Here is a 19,244-nt window from a genome sequence, read left to right as displayed (position 1 = left end):
AAAAAAGTTTTTCCTGAACTCCTTGCTATGCACTGTATCATTAGGTGGAAGTATGCTTGGGGGACTTTGTTTTTCATATTACCTGTATGTTGCATTGTTGAATTCTTTCTCTCCTTTAAAAAAAAACCAAAACTGAACTTCTTCAGTTGAAATAAAAGTAATTGGTTTGTTGAAGAAACACAACAACATTCAGAAGCGTGTTGCTATTTATTTCGTACATAGGTTAGCAGAGTCATCAGTGGATCTTAATTTGAAATTGATGTGCTGGCGGTTGGTGCCTACTCTTGATTTGGAAAAAATTGTGTCTGCCAAGTGTCTGCTTCTAGGAGCTGGTACACTGGGTTGTAGTGTTGCAAGGACCTTGATGGTAAGTCCTGAGTTAATCTTAAAAATAATGCTGTTTCTTGTAAATTCTGATTATTTTTTTTTTTTGAGCCGCTGCCATGGCACATAAGGAAAAAATTGTATTCTTTTGTATTAAAGTAAACATCAAACATATTAGTTGATATTATAAATTGCAGGAAAGAGGTAAGATCTGTAGCCAGTGGAAATAACTTGAAGTTCTGCTAATGGTAGAATAGTAGATATAAGATAATCTAAACAGAATAGTAATTTATTCTGAATTTACTTAAAAAGAGTGAACAAGAAATTCTGGAACAAATTATCAAACTAAAAAGATCAAATTCACAGCGAAGCACTTGAAGTAACTGTGCTGATGTTTGCTTTCAGGGATGTTTACCACATCCCACTGAATTCAGTAGGGTTTTAAGGGATTACTATTAGATGATATATTTGGACAGACCAAATTTTCTGTTCTTACTTTAGTGCAAGTATAACGTTGTTACTGCGAATAACTTCAAACCCTTGATCTTTCCAGAAAAATTGGACAAAACTCTTGAGTTTCTGATATTACTCTAAAGTATGTGGCTAAGCCCATTGTATTTGTTACTTAAATTACTTTCTCGTTTAGGGTTGGGGGGTCAGGAAGATTACATTTGTGGACAATGCGAAGATCTCCTACTCCAACCCAGTACGACAGCCACTGTATGAGTTTGAAGATTGTCTCAGCGGTGGGAAGCCTAAGGCACTTGCAGCAGCAGACAGGCTACAGAAAATCTTCCCAGGAGTGGTAAGATCAGTATTTCAAATGTGTTAATATGTCCCTTGGAAGAGAAACAGTGACTTTAAATAACTATTCCAAGTTCTAATAATTAAGCCTTATGAGTGGGAAAAATACTACACAGTTGTTGATTATTGACAAATTACAAGCATTGTACTTCAAGTACGCTGTACCTGTTAAACTTTATTATAGAGACAAAAATACTTGTAATAATGAATATAATTGAGGATCATTTGAATCATCTTGTAACTTGTTGGCGGTGAAGTAAAATTTTTTCCTGTCTAGTGTGTCCTAAGGAACTTTCAGTAGTGGCTGCTTTTAATACTGTGTTTTCCCACTTTGCTCTTAAATGTGAGTGTAGACATATTAGTTGCCTATTAGGGGTTCAGAAGGTCTTGAAGACACTAATAAACGTATTCTTGAGATTTCCTATTATGCTTTACACTCAAAATTTGCAACCTTATATAAGTTGCTTTTCTACATTAAAGGCAAATACTTTAACTTCCATAAAAGGGAAGTAATTCGTAGCAGCCTGGAAAAAATATCAGTGTTGGCCTTTGACCAAAGTACTCTTCTTTTTGGGAGCCTGGTTGTAATAACTTACTATCAAAATGAAGTAGTTGAAAGGGAACAAAAGACAATAACGATTTTTAAAGTTGTTTTAGAAACTTCATGGTGAAAGATCCACCAATGGCAGCCTCTATCCTCTTTGACTCCGGGGATGTGTATCATATATACATTATTCAGTGCACACGTTCAAACACACCTAATCTGCAATGCTGAAAACCAAGTAGGTTTAAAAACAAACCCTACAAATGTTTGCAGTTCTCCCAGTTTCCGTCTTCATTTGGGGAAGAAGTGATGTGGCCTATATAGACAGTGTCTCAGCTTGCTCTATCATGAACAACATTTTTTTAATACTCATCTGGCATGTGATAGAAGTCACTCAACTGTTTATAGTTCTTGTTTTGGAATTGAGGCTATCTTAGATTGGTAGCTATAGTTACCAGAGCTCAGCTGGCAAACAGTATCTTAACCACTTACATAGTAACAATAAGTCATGCATACTCGTTATGCAATTCTGTATTTAAAATGCCCCTGATTATGTTACCAGTCAAAATATTAAGAGTTACAGTGTGGTATATAGATTTTTCCATTATTGATGCCCAGCATTGTGAACAAGCTTTACAGACGATAATTTCTAAACATTTTTATGTTTGTTTAGTTTGACCCAAGGATTGCTCTGAGCTTTTGTTCGGCTTTTATCTGCATTGGTCCTATTATTATCTGTGAAATCAGTATCAGTACTAAGTAGTAGCTCAATAAATATTTGAATATCAAAAAATGATCCCCAGTATGAAAAACTGCTAAACACTTCACTTTCTGAATTTTTGATAAGTAAATCAGAAGAGACTCTCTGAAAGATCCTAGAATTTTATTTAACCTTGCTGCACTGTAGTGTTACTGTTACTTGGTGCTATGGCCGTGGTTTAACCCCAGCCGGCAGCTGAGTGCTACGCAGCCGCTCAGTCACACTCCCCCCTGCTACCTCAGTGGGATAGGGAGGAGAATCAGGGAAAAAAGGTAAAACCTGTGGACTGAGATAAGAACACTTCAACAACTGAAATAAAATAAAACAGTAATAATAATAATATACTCATAAATCATAGAATGGTTTAGGCTGGTATGAACCTTCAAGATCATCTAGTTCCACCCACCAGCCCAGGTTGCTCCAAGCCCCATCCAACCCAGCCTTGAACACTGCTGGGGATGGGGCATAAACAACTTCTCTGGGCAGCCTGTTCCAGTGCCTCACCACCCTCATAGTGAAGAATTTCTTTCTAATATCTCATTTAAATCTATCTTCTTTCAGTTGAAAGCCATTCCCCCTTGTTCTGTCGCTACCTGCCCTTGTAAAAAGTCCCTCTCCAGCTTTCCTGTAGGCCCCGTTAGGTACTGGAAAGTCATTATAAGGTCTCCCTGGAGCCTTTTCTTCTGCAGGCTGAACTCCAACTCTCTCAGCCTGTCTCCAAAGGAGCGGTGCTCCAGCCCTCTGTTCATCTTCATGGCCCTCTTCTGGGCTCACCTCAACAGATCATTGTCCTTCTTATGTTGGGGACCCCAGAGCTGAATGCAGTACTGCAGATGGGGTCTCAGGAGAGCAGAGTAGAGGGGGAGGGTCATGTCCCTCAACCTGCTGGTCATGCTTCTTCTGATGCAGCTCAGGTTTTGGATGCCTTTCTGTAATAGTTGTAATGAAAGAGAGACAAAAAGAGAGCATGAAATAAAACCCAAGTGATGCACAATATAACTGCTCACTGCCCACTGACCAATGCCCAGCCCCTCCCCCAGAAGCAGTTGGCCCCTTCCAGCCAGCTCCCCCCAGTTTATATATTGAACATGATGGTCTATGGTATGGAATATCCCTTTGGGTAGTTTGGGTCCGCTGTCCTGGCTTTGCCCCCTCCCAACTTCTGGTGTACCTGCTCACTGGCAGAGCATAGAAACTGAAAAGTCCTTGACTGAGAATAAGCACTACTTAGCAACAACCCAAACGTCAGTATGTTAATTATTATTTGCAGACTAAATGCAAAACACAACACTGTACCACCTACTAGGAAGAAAATTATCCCAGCCAAAACCAGGAGAGATAATAATTTAGTTATAGGACTATATAACAGTAGAACAAGTACTGAGAAGAAAGCATCAGTGCAGTGTCACACAGAGCACCAACATGATGTTAACTAGGGTTTGTGTCACATAATTTCTCGCTTCTTAAACATGAGAAAATGAAAACAGGAGTATTAAGAAAGAATGAATGGTTCATTTAGAAGGAATAAAAGCTGTTTGCGGAATCCTGAATGATACAGTTTTGCATGTAGAGATAAAGATCAAAAGTTAGTGTTACGAGTGGTGGTGTTAGAAATAACCAAGAAAGCAAAAGACCAGGCTGTACTATAGAATCTTGAGATTGTGAGGAGGCTTTAAAAAAAAAAAAAAAGTTAACCTGGAGAAGAGCTCCCAGTAATCAGGGGGAACCAATAACAATGCTTTAGTGAGCCTGTATCAATAAGTGTAGGGACATTTGTTATACACAGAAAAAAAATAATTTCCTGTTCAGTAGTAGCATATACAATGTGCAACACGTACTGTAAGAATTTTTTCTCTACCATATGCCTCAAAGGTTGTGCATCTACCACTTGATGGTACCTCTACCATCTACCACTGTTTTTCTAGCACATTATCTCCATAGTATTATGCATTCTCTTTTGTTTCCTGGTGCCATGGATGGGTCGCATCTGATCAGCCTTCAGGTTATAAGAATCTCCAGATCCAGTAGCTTCACATCCAAACAGTCCCAAAGCACCAGGACTTTACCCAGGCCAATTAAAGGCTTATTGTCAGTCCCGTGCTTGGTCTGCTGCTTAAACCTCACCACTCTCACATGCCGTCAGCACGATATTAACTATTTGAACCAGAGTTTTTACTGTTAAGCCCTGTTAATTCTTGTTAATGCTAGCATGTTGTTTCTTTGTATATTTACTGATGGTCAAACATGATACCTCTTCTCCACAAATGTGAAGCTACTGGATCTGGAGATTTTTATAATCCAGCTGACTTTGCTAGACTTCTCAAAATGGAACTGCATTTGTTACTGCAGACTGCACTGATGCTTGTTATCAAAACCATATTTATCAGTCTAAATGTCCTTGAATGAAAAATTATTTGTCCTGGATTTTGAGCCCACTCATTTCTCTTATACTAAAGGAGTAGTCAAAGCTGTCTCTTGCTGTTCAGAAACTCACACAGTCCTTTCAAGCCCATGGGAGTCCAAGCAGTAATGCTGGTTCTGAAGGCATTTTTGAACAATTGGTTTTACATTTTTGTGCAGTTCACTTGCAGTTTAATTTACTTTCTTTGATTTCACTGTAATATTTTGCACACAAAATGCAGTTTCTCCTAGTTGACTTTGAAATGCTTGACTTTTCTATGTAAATTCTTTTATTTTTATTTTTTTAGTTTTACATCCTTTCTAGTTGGAAGAGAGTAACCACTTCATCATTGCAAATGAAACAAGAAATGGCATGGAGCTTTGATTTGTTCCATTCCACTTCTAAGATTACGATTAGCTGTAGCTTAGAGTTTTATAATATAAAAAGAAGGGAGTACTCAGAAATAGCAGAATTTATGGATTCACAGCCTGTTATGACAAGTAGGTAATGCACAGAGTCATTCACCTAGCTGCTGTGGAACTTAACTTTATTGACTGTCTTATACAGTCATTTTCTGAAGTATTCAGGCATGAAACTCCATTGTATTCAGCATTTTATCATCCTTTGTACTATATTGCATGAGGGGACCACTTTACATAGGTATTTCCAATAGAACAATTTAGTGATGGCAGCATCACATTTCTTGATTTTCTGTGTAACTTTCCATGGCACACTTCTGTTCAGGTTTAAATATATTGAGCACAGATATCTTCTGAGTGATCGGAGCCATGGTTTAACAAAAAAGTTGATAGAAATGTGAATGAAAATGGGGGAGAAAGTTATGGTAGCACCACAGATTGTAATATTTTGATGTCTGTTTGCTTTAAAAAAAAAACAAAAAAACCTGAAACACAAGCAATGGATTCTCAAGCATGGCTTTGGTCACCTCTCAATGAAAGTGTTGAAAAGTGCGTTATCTTTTATGATTTTGCATGTCACTGTAGTCCCTTTTTTTCTAATACTTTATGGCATGGTAACTAAATGTTATATTGTTTTAGGTAATTCAGAGACATTTTAAATCTTTTGTGAGTATGAAGGTTCTGGTCTTAAAATCTAAGCCTTTTTGTGAGCAGTTAAGCAAAACTTGTGTAGAGACTCCTTGAGATTTTGGAATTCTGTGGGATGAATGAGTTCTGTCTTTGGGGATATATGAACATCTACTTCTTAAAATAATATCCATGTGCCATTGCAAGGTACCCTTTTAGCTCTTTTTGCCCACATTTGACTGCAAAAGCATACCTCAGCTACCTTTAGTTGCGACTGGTGTCTTTTTTTCAAGGGACAGTTATTCAAGTAGAATTGAAGCTATTGAAGCTGCTGGTCTCATGTATTCTTACAGCTACAGTCACTAGATAGTTGTTTTTTCTGAATTCTGTTAAGATTTTAGTATTTTACAAACCTTGTTACTGTATTTCTGTGCAGCTAGTGTATAACTTGTTTATTTGTTCATTTATTTTTTTGAAACAAAAATTGACCTCCAAAGTTGCCAACAGTGTCAGTTATCTAGTAAGTCAACATTTATGTGCAGTACAGGGGCTTGATGAGTTATGCGTAAATACATCACCCATATATAGCATGGATTAAGTTTTGTGTTCCTGCCACAGCTCTTTGGAGGTGATAATGACAATAATTACCTAATGTCTGCTGTTGATACAGAGATGTTCTCACTGGGAGACAGGGGAGCTGCCCTGTTAACAGCATATAGGTCACTGTGGACTCTACATTTTTCCCCTTGGGTGTGAGGGGAAGAAGGGGGGAAAAAAAGGGTGTATCCTTTGATATGGTTAATGCAGACATTACCCAAATGCATTTCCCCAAGCTGCTATATGTGTCTCTTTATCTTCAGGGGTATTTATGATGTTTAGAATGTATACTTTCCTGGTTATTTGGCTCACCTGGATTTATGAGTTGTGCATGTAATTGGTCTATACAAAAGCACGTTCCACCAACCTTCCTTTCTTCTCTTCCCATGTAATTTTATGTTTGCTAGATCTAGCTTTTGAGTTTTGGCTTTTAAATTGTTAGTTGCTTACAGCACAGTGACAAGCAAGTGGCTTTGGCAAGGCCTGTGCTTCTGTAACATGTATGAAGGATCCATTATTCTCTTACAGCAGATGGCTGACAGATTGTGCTAGCATACTTCCAAATGAGTGAGTTAATTGTTTGCGTTGTATATGCATTGTGTATATGCTTATTTGGCTCTTTAGCCATTTTTGGCTCAATATGCCCTGCCCAAATACGGAGTTGGAAGAGGCATGTTTCTGCAATAGGAACAAGCTCTTTCAGCATCTGCATAGTGCAAGCCTCCAGACATCCAAGCGCTGGGGTAACAAGTCTCAGAAATGATTTTCTTCCATATCAAGTTCACGTATGCCTGGTCAAATTACGTGAAAATCATTAGAGACTGTTGTTCTCCTCATAAAGAATTTTAAACAAAGAGGAGAATGTGTGATACTTTGCATCTGTCTTACTGTAATTGAATCAATACTCAATATCAGAAATGGAAAGTACATCCCATTAACACTGCATGTGAAGTGGCTGCAAAGATAATCCAGGACAATGGTTTTATATAAGTTTAATGGCATGATCATAATCATATGTAACACCTGTTTTCTTGCTTTTGTAGTGATGTTTGTAACCTCTGGGATGAGGAGCAGTTCAGCCATCTACTTGTAGTGATTTCCCAGGCCTAATAAGACCTTCTGAGAGACTGAGCTTGTTAGTGCGGGCACCATGCCACCTGAACATGGTTGGTCTGCTCTCATGACCCAGACTAGTATGTTTGCATTGAGCTGCTCCGTTGTGGATAAATACAGCAGCTGAGCCTGCCAATCCCTCAGAAACATCAGCACTGTGCTTTAGTGCACAGCCCTGATACACAGAGAGATGTAAAGAACAAGTTGCCACTCTGCCAAACAGTAATTTAATTTGTACTCTACAGTTTTGTATTGAACTTAATGCTAATTCTATTCAGTTACAAAGTTCTCTTTTTAATATGTTGTTTTCTGTCTGTCTCCATCCAGAGCTCAGAAGGCTATAACATGAGCATCCCTATGCCAGGCCACCCCGTGAATTTTTCTGAAGTAACAATGGCACAGGCTCAGAAGGATGTGGCTAAACTTGAAGAGCTTATTGATGCTCATGATGTTGTTTTCCTACTAATGGACACTAGAGAGAGTCGATGGCTTCCTACTGTCATTGCAGCCAGCAAGAGGAAGGTATTGTACCATACTCTGCTAATATCCTTGCCAGTGTATTTCAGCTCTTGCATATCAACCAGTTATGTATACCTAAAAGAACTTGTTGGGAAATCGAAATATTTGACCTACATGTTGTGATTGTGCAGGAATTTTTTTCTTGCGTTCTGTGGCCTCAAAGATTCTGTATAAGGCGGGAAAAGAGAATGTTGAAAAGAAGAAACAGAAACTTTTGTCATGGAATTATATAGGTTGAAAGAGACCTGTGGAGGTGATGTGGTCCAACTCCCTGTTCAAAATAGAGTCAACTTCCAGCATGTTGCTCAGGGTCTTGTCTAGTCAGTATCTTTTGAGTATCTCCAAGGGTACATATTTCATAGTAAGACTAAGAGAAATAATTTAATAATAACAGAATCATAGTAAGGAGGACTAAAGTCATTACAGTAATGATTGACTGATAGGGGATGTGAATTGTAGAAATTTGTCTGAAACCAAGTTTTCAAAATATGTCTCAAAAGTGAAAAATTAGAAAGTGAATTCTGCACTTTAAAAAGTATGCCAACACTTTTTTGGTTAAAAGTTAACTTTGCGTTTTTCCTCATTGTCTTATTGGAAAACATACCATTGTGCTGAGCCAATGCACCCAAACTCTGCCTATGACTCTTATTGAGGTAGTGTTGAATGCTTCAGCTGTTCCTGTAGCTTAAAAGTGATACCCTCATGCTACAGGCAAAGAAAAAGGGAGAGCTGCAGTACATGAAATTAAGATTATGAATTTTTATATTAAAAAAAATGATATCTGAAACCTTATAGATTATGCTCTGTATACGAGAACAGTGAGACAATATGCGTAAATGCTTATATACTCAAAATGTCTTTTGTGGTCAGCATACAGTCCTGGTGATATGAACCAGACTGAGAAATAAAGCATAAGCTTAACCAAATTTTTCCAGGAAGAATCAGAAAAGCATATGGGGAGAAGATTTTGAGCCTTTTTTCCTGTTCTACAAATCTTACTGAGGTTTAGATCTGAATGATAGAGACTTTAGTCTTGTGTGAATGTTGTTCTTGAAAACAGTGAGGCATTCAAACTTCCCCTGTGAAAGAGTATTCTAAATCACACAGGGTTCTGGAAGCAGCATCTTTCTCCAAATTAATGGTCTTGAAAATATGGTTTTGCTGAAGAATCCAATTATCCTGAACACTTACTTGCTATCATGACGTAGACTTCAGTAAAACAGTCTCAGGTCATCTTGATATTTCTTAATTGAAGAATTATACAGTTTCATGTTTGCTCAGTTAAAATAGCACAAAATCAGAAAATGCAAGTATTAAGCTTTTAACATGTCAGCTTAACCACAGTGCTCATCCTGTGCAGGTTGTGGTATAAATGTAATGATGTCCATAGCAATTTATTAAGTTGTGAACTTAACACGAAAGTAAAAGAAAACATACGTGTGTCACAGCTGAGTCAGTATTGTTATTCAATCTTTGATTTTTGTCTTTTCTAACTTGTGTGATTTTCCAGCTATGACAGTTCTAGTTTCCTAATAGTTGTTAGTTGTTTGTAGTTTCTTTTCTTTGTGTTTATATTATTTTTTTTTAAAGGACAGTAGGAAGGAGAGAGAGAATGCAGATTTGTGGTATTTGCAACCTAGTTTTATCTTACAAATTCCAAGTGTGTTCCCCTTTCTGAAGTTTATGTTCATCTGAACATAACTAAATTTCCTCTGCACCTGCTTTGCAAGCAGGTTTTTTCCAAGTCAAAAAATTACCTTTTTTTTTTTTTTGAAGCCAAGGTCTTAAATTATTTTCTTCCATTCTTTCCTTCTTTTAAAAAGATTTCTGATCCTGAGCAATAGGCTTGTATGTCTTTGTAGCTCAGATGAACTTCCCTTTGCTAGTGAACTATGCTGCCAGTGAAAATATCAGTGTGTCCCTTAGTGTGGACTTCAGTGAGGTATAACTTCAGGTGTAACTGAGTGTATGTACCTCCATAACTATCAGTTCCTACTTAATTCTACTGTTTTTTCTGCAGTTTGCAGCTGTGGTCTTTCAGCACTCTTTTAGCTGTTTAAAAACAGCACAGAACTGACAAAAAAAAGAGGAAGTTTGCAAAGCTGAATATTGAAACTGGAAAGTGCCAACCTGCTCTTTCATATGTATGAGGATTGGTAGTTGTAAGCAATATATGCAGTTTTATGTGCAGCCCCCCCCATCTGGTTCAGTCAGGATAGGGTTCTTCTAACAATTTTTAAAATTTTTGCTTAGTTAGCAGTCCCCTGCTGCATTTACCTTACAGTATTCAAATCGTACTTTGAGGGCAAATTTTATAATTTCTTTGTGACAGTTCTCTGCTACTTAGTGGCATAGTGTGTCTGACTGCATCTTGGTTACTTGATTTTCATAAGATCACTTGGATGTGAGAAGATGGATTTCCCTGTCACTGAACAAGCACAGCACTGAAATCTCAAAAAGTGCAATCTTGAAATGCTCATACCTGCTTTTCAGTGTACTTCAGGCTGATAAATATTTGATGAGAGCTCTGCTTCAAATGTGAATAAACATTACTGGGAGACAGCTCTGCGGAGAAGGACCTGGGAGTGCTGGTGGGCCAGTTGCCCACGAGCCAGCAGCATGCCCTTGGGGCCAAGGGGCCAGTGGGACCCAGGGGTGCGTGAGGAGGAGCGTGGCCAGCAGGGCGAGGAAGGGGATCCCCCCCCCGGCTCTGCCCTGGGGAAGCTGCACCTGGAGTGCTGTGTGCATCCAGTGCTGGGCTCCCCAGTTCCAGAGAGACTGGGAACTACTGGAGAGGGGCCAGTGGAGGCTACAGAGATGATGAGGGGACCGGAGCCTCTCCCTTCTGAGGAAAGGCCGAGAGAGCTGGGCCCGTTTATCCTGGAGAAGAGAAGGCTGAGGGGGGAGCTGACCCATGCCCACAGATACCTTAAGGGCGAGTGCCAAGGGGACGGGGCCAGGCTCTGCAGGGGTGCCCAGCGGCAGGCGAGGGGCAGCGGGCACAAACTGCAACACAGGCAGTTCCAGCTGAATGTGAGGAAAAATGTCTTTCCCTTGAGGGTGACAGAGCCCTGGGGCAGCTGCCCAGCCAGGCTGTGGGGTGTCCTGCTCTGGGGACATTCAAACCCGCCTGGACATGACCCTGTGCAGCCTGCTCTGGGTGAGCCAGCTTTAGCAGGGGGTGGGCTGGGTGCTCTCCAGGGGTCCCTTCCAACCCCGACCTGCCTGGGATTCTGTGAATTTGTATGACAGCTGCAAATCTGAGCACTGCTGCAGTTTGGACCCCAAAGTTTCAAAACAGGCACACAGAAAATGAAAATATAGTGAGTGACAATCTCCTCATTCAAGTTCTCCTTATATAAGCGGTACATGAGTAGAAGTAAGAGTTGGTTTCCCCATGTAATCATTCAGTTGCCTTGATGATCTTTGGTACTCCTGCAGTCCTTCCTCTCAAAACAAGTACCTTAGACAAACACAAAACTCAAATGTTGAGTCTCAGTGTCAGATGTGAAATCCCTGTTTCTGCTGAACACTGGAACTTTTAAAATTTTACTACATTTTTTTTTAAATACATGCCAGAAGGTACGCTTTTCCGCAGTGTCTATAAAAAACAGATGGTTGGTTGGTTGGTTTTTATTATGAGTCAATCAGTTCAAATAGTTGCTGGACAGTAAACTGATGAGAGAGAAAGAGTTTATTGCAGTGGGAAGTGTTTAGCAGTATTATTAATTTCTGATAATACCTGCTGTGCCACGTTATTAATATTTTGCAATGGGAATACCATCTTTAGGCTTTACAGGCGGATGTAGTGAGAAGATGCAATCTCTTACTTGTTTGCTGTAGACCTGGCTGTGCTACCACAGATTCAGCAGCATAGTTCTACTTTAGGACTGAGGAAAGAGTAAACAAGGTTGAAAGTGAATATGCAGAAATTATTTGAAATACTGAGAATGATGAAGAAACTCACAAGCTTACTAGTTAAGATGGCTAATTCTTGACAACTTCCCTCAAAGTCCCTCTTTTAAATAATTCCTGGCTATAAGAATGAAAAATGACAAACTACTGTGCTGCAATTTCTATCTAAAATATTTGCATATCAAGCAGTATATCTTTCCTTGTATTTTACTGGCTGCAGTCATTATCGTATAATTGTTTTTGCTTTTTGCTATATCTAAATCATTGCCTGTAAGTTTAGTAAAATCTGCTAGTTTAAGTATTGGTTTTCTGATATTACCATCATAACATACACAGCTTCAGATTACTCTAAGCACTTGTCACAAACTGATGAGAAAGGGGAAAATGATGACAGTGTAATTGTGTACCACAGCTGTTTGTGCTCCCCATGTGACTAAACAGATGCATATGAAGACCATAAGTAATCATTAATTGCTTTCCTCACTGAGCAGAATTTTTTTTGGATAACAGACTTGTTTCATTGCTTTGTCACACAGCAGTGTTTAATGAGTTGTATTTCAGACCACAGTGAACTGAAAAGACTACACAGAGAATTTCAAATTACACGAAATCTTGTTATTAATAGCCACTGTTGTACTAAAGTGGCACTTGGAATATTTTAGCACTTAGAGAATATGAATATACAGAATATGTAACAAACTTGAAAATAAATTCTGAGCTGGAACCAAATCAAGCTTTTCAATAATGATACTAATTATTGTATGAATAGTGGGCCAATTTGGATGCATGGATGTTAATTCATATCAGTGCACAGCAGCTTCAACTTTAGTGAGACACTGAATGTTAGTTGGTGTGAACCTAGTTTCAGATGTAAACTAACACAACACATTTATGGAGTTCCTGGTTTTTTTCTTTCATTACACAAAGCACACTTGCTGACCATTAGAGGGAGTTATTAATTTGTATCAAACTTCCCTGAAAGACACAGAAAAAGGTAATGGTTTGTGCATTTCTGAAACTGACTTTTTTGGTTTGCTTTTTATAAATGCTTGACAACTAGAATTTGCACCTATCAGAAAATCTGTTGTTTATGGCTAGGGGGATAGCTATGTAGTAAATAGGTCATTGGTCCATCTACAGCATGTGGGGTTTTTTTGACATTCAGAGTGAATAAAACCTTGAGGCCTTTTTTCCCCCTCCCCTTTTGGCTTGCTTAAAATCTGTTTTTCTTTGTTGTTCACAGTTGGTCATCAATGCTGCATTGGGATTTGACACATTTGTTGTTATGAGACATGGACTAAAGAAACCAAAACAGCAAGAATCTGATGATTCGTGTTTCAACAATGCCTCTGGTTCTTCTGATCTGTTGGGATCCTCACTCTTTTCAAACATCCCCGGCTATAAACTGGGTTGCTACTTCTGCAATGATGTTGTGGCACCAGGGGATGTGAGTAGAACCTTATGCAAATGGTGGTTATATATCTTTTGTTGTGACTTGAATTTTTATTTCCTTTAAATGTTTTTTCTTAAAGGGATTTGTTTTATGTTGATATATAGAGGAATAAGAAATAGCTTATCTTTTATTTGGAAGATTAAAGAAATTATTTGCACAGAAGTAGAGATGTTTTGTGTAGTAAGGCAGCTAGTGACTTTTGAGTTCCTTTTTTTGTTTCCCTCAGAATTGTCTCTTTTTGTAGTCCACCAGGGATCGGACATTGGATCAGCAGTGCACAGTCAGTCGACCTGGATTAGCTATGGTAGCTGGAGCACTTGCAGTGGAATTAATGGTTTCTGTCTTACAGCATCCAGAAGGGTGAGTCATTTCTGGATTGGCTTTCAAAAGGTGTTCTCTGAGAAATAAAATTATATTAATTTTTTGGGGAGAAGGAGGAGGAAGTACACATTAAGGACAATTCTGTAGGTGTAATGTTGCCTGTAATGTCATGTCATGTATAGGTCATATCTACTATAATAGTGTAATTTAATAGTGTTTAAGAGAGAACTGGGTCATCAATTCTTTTTTTTTTTTTTTTTTTTGTCTTGGAAATTGGCAGTCTCTCCTTCTGAGTTTAAAAGTAGAAAAGTACTGAGAATACTTCAAAAGCAGCAAGTATTCCTGTTAGTGGGTCTTGGCATTCCTTTGCTCAAGTGTATTTGATAATGAGTTATGATAACTACATATGCCACATGAAGGGCTTCAAGATAAGTATTGCAAAGTGGGCTTGATACAAAAATTATTCTGAAATTCTGCATCATGGAATTTAGGCTTGAGTTCTGTCTTTCAAAATCTGTGAAAGAAAAAGTGAGTTAGATGTTGGATGTGAGTATGTTACAAGTCTGAGACTGATTCTGAAAAAGAGTTTTTATATTCCCATGCTGAATCTTACTTACTATGAAACAGACTTTCCAGATAGGTTCCTTTCCAGATTCTGAACTGTAAGCTGTAACAAAATGTGTTGAAACTTACTGGAAATTTTGACTGTTGAGTATGTGGTCTTGTTCTAATTTTCCTTCTTGGATTTTTGGCAGTGGTTATGCTGTGGCTAGCAGTAGTGATGATAGAATGAATGAGCCACCTACTTCTCTTGGACTTGTTCCTCATCAGGTAAATAATTTGTGAGTAAATGCTTTTCTTTAAAAGCTGGGAACTGATATAAGGCAAACATCACAGACTTAACAAAGACATAGTATATGCTGATTCCATTCTCCAAAGGACTGACTCTCCATGTTTGTTAAAAATATAGGTATAAAAATAAAATAAAATCCATCACATGGGCTAAAGTAGTTGTGTTCCTGGCATTGTGTCTGTCTTACTAGTGGCCACACAATTCCTGTTACCTACTTAGCAGGAGTTTATTTGGAGCAGGCAGTACGTGAATAAGGCAACCTTTCTGCCTTTTCTGTTCCACATCAGAACTGACAATATGAGCATCTCAAAGTTACTTTTGTTCACTCTTTAAATCCCTTCTGAGTTTGAAAAAAATTTTAAATCCAGCCAACTCACAATTATTATAGTTCTCCAAAATAGTTGTGTATTTCTGGTGCAATACAGCAGTCCTTATTCTTCTACTCAACCCAAACTCTGGTTACAAATATGTTACTGTGTTTCAAATTGCTGGATAGACTTGGGTTTTTGTTGTATAGATAACAGTTCTTCAAAAACCTGCCTGCTGATCTTATCCTCGTAATCATATCCCCTGTGATTTTTATCACTGGCTATTAGAAGTATTTTGTGCCTCTTTCATTATGTTGCTATCTGAGTGACTCTGGATGCTTCCGTTGTATAAACAAATAAGTTATTTGTTTCTAAGTGGTATTTTTAGTTTCTATTGATATTAGGGGTTTTTGTGCTAAGAATGAATCTTGATTCAGAAAAGGATAAAGCTACTAGTATGTTTTCTTTGCAACATCCTGGTAATCACAAGGCCTGGTCTATACAACGTTATTCTGATTTTATTTATAGTTTTATGTAGTAACCAGTGTTTAAACGTGGGTCATTTTATGCACTGGGGTTCTCCTGGGAGAACCCTGGGTTCTGCCTCTCCAGTTCTTTCTCAGGGGTCTCTCTCCCATACCCCTGAAGCTTTTCTGTCTGTTACTGTGGGCACAGCCAGCTGCAGGATTGGCAGGGAACATCCAGTTCTCGCTTGGCTTGTTCAGGTACCTTCAGTACCAGGCATTGTCCTTGCTGGTGCTCATAATCTCTTCCTCTGGAAGGTTCTTGACAGTTTCCAACTTTGGCACTAATTGGTAAGTTGGTAACTTCCTTAATGACTGACAGGTTCCTTTAACTAAGTTACTCCCTTATCGTGTGGGGTTATCTGTAGGTAAAATGGTAATGCTGTCATCAGCCAGGGCCAGCCTGGGCCAGCAGCTGCAGTGTATCCCAGGGAGGTTTTTGGATCTCTTGTGTCTCAAATAGGAAGGAAAAGCCAAATCTAAATCTCATGCATTTGATGATCCAGGTACTCCCTGCTGATTTGTCTTTGGAGAAGTTACTGCTTTCTAGTTGAAAAATGAATGTCATAATTTCCAGGTAGTTTTCTGTAATTATCTGAATGTTTCCTGAGATCATATGGGATGATAATATGAAAGATATTTTACTTATGCTAGGTCAGTTTATTTTGAAAAATAACTTCAGTAATTCTGACAGTTGAATCTTTGTGACTCTCACACATACAAAGTGACTTTGTTTCAAAATGGTGACTATGCTCCAGACCTCTGGGAAACAGATCTCTAATCTGAACATTCTCTTAACACCTAAAAAGCAATAGTGAAGAAGTTATGTCCCACTCCCACCCCCCCTCAGCAAAAAGCTAGAAATTTTACATTTGTAGTAATTTTTTTTTTTTAGAATGTTTCCTAGTAAACTTTAGAAAGTTTACTGTGTCTACTGGAAAAATAATGATCTCACAGTTCATGTATTTCCTGATGATGTGAATGTTAACTGTCCAGTCAGTCCAGTCTGATTTGTTTTATACCCTTATATGTTTTTACTTGCGTTATTCTTCTGTTTTGGGCTGTGATTTGAGATATGATCCATTTCAAATATGGATTTTAATCAGAACACTTTTCATTGAATTATGACTTCTGTCAACCCTGTGTCTGTATTTACATTTACATTTAGTGACTATCATGAATGTCTTCACTTTTAGACATTCTAACACAAGTATAACTTTAGTAGTAGGTATAAAATGAAAATATACAATTTGTTTCAAATATTGTGACATCTGATCCTTTTATAAACTGCTGATTTCTCTTAGCAGTCACCCATATAATCAGCTCAGTGAGTGCAATATTGTCTCCAGGGTTCTAAAATTAACTGTTATTTTCTGATGTGTTTCTTTGTGGTGTTCTTTGTTCATTTGTTAGCCCACTTCTGTGGAAGAAGAAAATTAATTAATGCAGCAGTCCTTTTTATTAAGAGGGTATTCCTTTGTTGGGTAATAGATGTTGCACACTCATAGTCTTAGCCTGTCATAAATGAACTGAATTTATTTCCAGGAAGTGTCTTGGAGTTCCTAGGATAACATAAATACAAAGCAATGTGGTATCCGAAAGACTTGATTTTGTTTTCTTTCTTGTCCTGGGTGTGGGGTTTCTTTAAAAATTGCAGTATTTTTGTATTCTAACATTATGTATGGCTTGGTGTTTCTGCAGAAATACCTTAGTGTTAATACTGTTTAAATTGCTGCTGGCTTCGAAGGTTTATGCTGTTTCAACTGCATTAAATGTATGGAGTGCATATCGGAAGTATTTTCCGTAATGGAATTAAATATTAATTCAGGCATTATTTTTTGTATTGGATAGCTGCTTAAATTATGTTCTTAGTGATGTCTTTTCATTGTAGTAGACCTGGAAAACCACAGAATAAAAAAAGATGATCAATGGTCCGAATAGTTTATAGCCCATATGATCAAACCCTGCTGCAAAGTGTTTTCAGTGCTGTGTTACCAGAAAAAATAGTCTGGAATTTTAAAATTATGTACCCATAGCACCATATTAAGAACATATTTTAGGAATGTGCGACAGGTAAGGTTTTGGCTTATATGTTATAGGGATGAGAAAAAAAATATTTAACTGGTTATACCATGATGCTTTATTTTTGATCAAATTTTGCAATCAGAACAGTCAAACTCCAGGTGGTGCTGTGCCTCTATTTATGCTTAAATAGTGTTGCATTTAGATAGTTGTGCCATTATTTATATCTATAGATAGAAAACCAGCAATATATATTGAGTATAAATTATCTGCAGGTGTTACTGGGGGTCACTGTGTTGGAACAGTAATACCCTAGTTATAGAAGATCTTCATCTTTTTATTGAATGTATGTGTCCAGTTCATATTGAATTTTGGAGATGTTTTTTGTGATTGTAGAAATAGTGTTGTAATTTTTTTCATCTTCCAGATCCGTGGATTTTTATCAAGATTTGACAACGTTCTTCCAGTCAGCCTGGCATTTCATAAGTGCACAGCCTGTTCAACCAAAGTAAGTCTGAGTTTGTCTGTACTTTATCTAAATGTACAGAATGGTCTTGCTCTAGGTCAGCCTTGGGGTGCCGAGGACTGCTCTGTATTTGACATTTTCTCCTGCTTCTTTAGGGCTTGGAATCTGTGCTGTCACTTCAACTAAAGTTCTTTTCCCCTCATACCCTTCTTTTTTAGCTGTTTTCCGAATTTTTGTGGCTTCATGTGTTAGCATGCTGCCTCCATGCAAACATTCTATTTCGCTAAAGAAACCAAGCAGAGACTAGGGCCAACATATTTCTGAAAAGTTTATCGCATAAATACTGTCAGTATCTTTTAGCTTTGTAGGAAGGGAAAAAATTTGGCATTGTTTTTAGTTTTTTAAGAAATCATTTCCTATGTCCAATGAATAAATATATCTTTGTACTTTTCCTGAACTTAGTATTGTTACAAATACACAAAGTTGTCTAAATTTCTGTTTTATGATACAAAACAAACCTATAAAGAACACTTAAGGAAAAAAAAATTACTTCCATAACATTTCTTTATGGAAAAGGCTGTTTCATTTTGATGCTAGCGTTGACAGTCCTGAGTCACCCAACAGATTTACAGCTGTTGCTTGGATCCGAGCTGTGTCTTGCCAGAACACTGGGGCAGCCCACTAATGTGTCTGTGTGAGGCCTCCTCTTCAGTCTTGGAACGTTTTCCTGTACCGTGGCCTTGAAGAGTTTTTTCTGGCAAGTTTTCTATGGCCATTTAGTGAGAGTTCAAGAAATTTTGACTGGGATATCTTGATATGAAGATTCGGAGGTTTTGACTCATGATTTTGACTGCTTGGGAGTGCCGTTAATTTGGTTCACTTTTATGTACCTTGAGACTTACTGCAAGAGGTTCTTCCTGCTTTTTTCATTGCTCTTGTCCTTTACTGTCCAGCTATCAAAAACTTTTGAGGCACTATTGGTTTTTTGAGGACTTGCACAATTTCTTCTTCTACACTACTCCTTTTATTTTTCAAGGCTATCTGGGTACATTAGACAAGTTTTGAAGGACTATTGACGTCCATTTTCTTCTTTCAAAAGTTGAAGCACCAAACTTAAAACTGCTGTTATTTTTAGAAACAGATATCTACCCTCTTGAATAGCTGTAATCTCAGCAGTAGCTAAAACTTTATGATGGTGGAGGCTGAGAAGTTAAGCTGTTAGAATAAGTTCTTTCTTTTTTCTTCTTCTTTATTTTTTTTTTTTTACTTCTTTT

At 38.0% G+C, this 19,244-nt stretch overlaps 1 protein-coding gene across 7 annotated transcripts in view; it reads left to right on the top strand.

Annotated features, from left to right (window-relative positions):
- The window catches only part of ATG7 (autophagy related 7), a 122,542-nt gene that overhangs the window by 16,069 nt on the left and 87,229 nt on the right, over positions 1–19,244 (top strand). For all 7 annotated transcript variants that reach the window (XR_008821421.1, XR_008821420.1, XR_008821419.1 and 4 more), the window contains exons 11-17: positions 223–367; positions 971–1,129; positions 7,917–8,111; positions 13,267–13,470; positions 13,721–13,836; positions 14,553–14,628; positions 17,932–18,012. Coding sequence is in view for 4 of the 7 variants with exons in the window: in XM_056335744.1 (XP_056191719.1) it covers positions 223–367; positions 971–1,129; positions 7,917–8,111; positions 13,267–13,470; positions 13,721–13,836; positions 14,553–14,628; positions 17,932–18,012 (976 nt within the window). In the remaining 3 variants the exon portion in view is untranslated. The remainder of the gene's footprint in view (positions 1–222; positions 368–970; positions 1,130–7,916; positions 8,112–13,266; positions 13,471–13,720; positions 13,837–14,552; positions 14,629–17,931; positions 18,013–19,244) is intronic.

The sequence above is a fragment of the Falco biarmicus genome, chromosome 4 (assembly GCF_023638135.1).
Source record: "Falco biarmicus isolate bFalBia1 chromosome 4, bFalBia1.pri, whole genome shotgun sequence".
In the NCBI taxonomy this organism is placed as follows: Eukaryota; Metazoa; Chordata; class Aves; order Falconiformes; family Falconidae; genus Falco; species Falco biarmicus.
The sequence above is the reverse complement of the archived record's forward strand: the minus strand, read 5'-3'. Positions and strand labels throughout refer to the sequence as shown.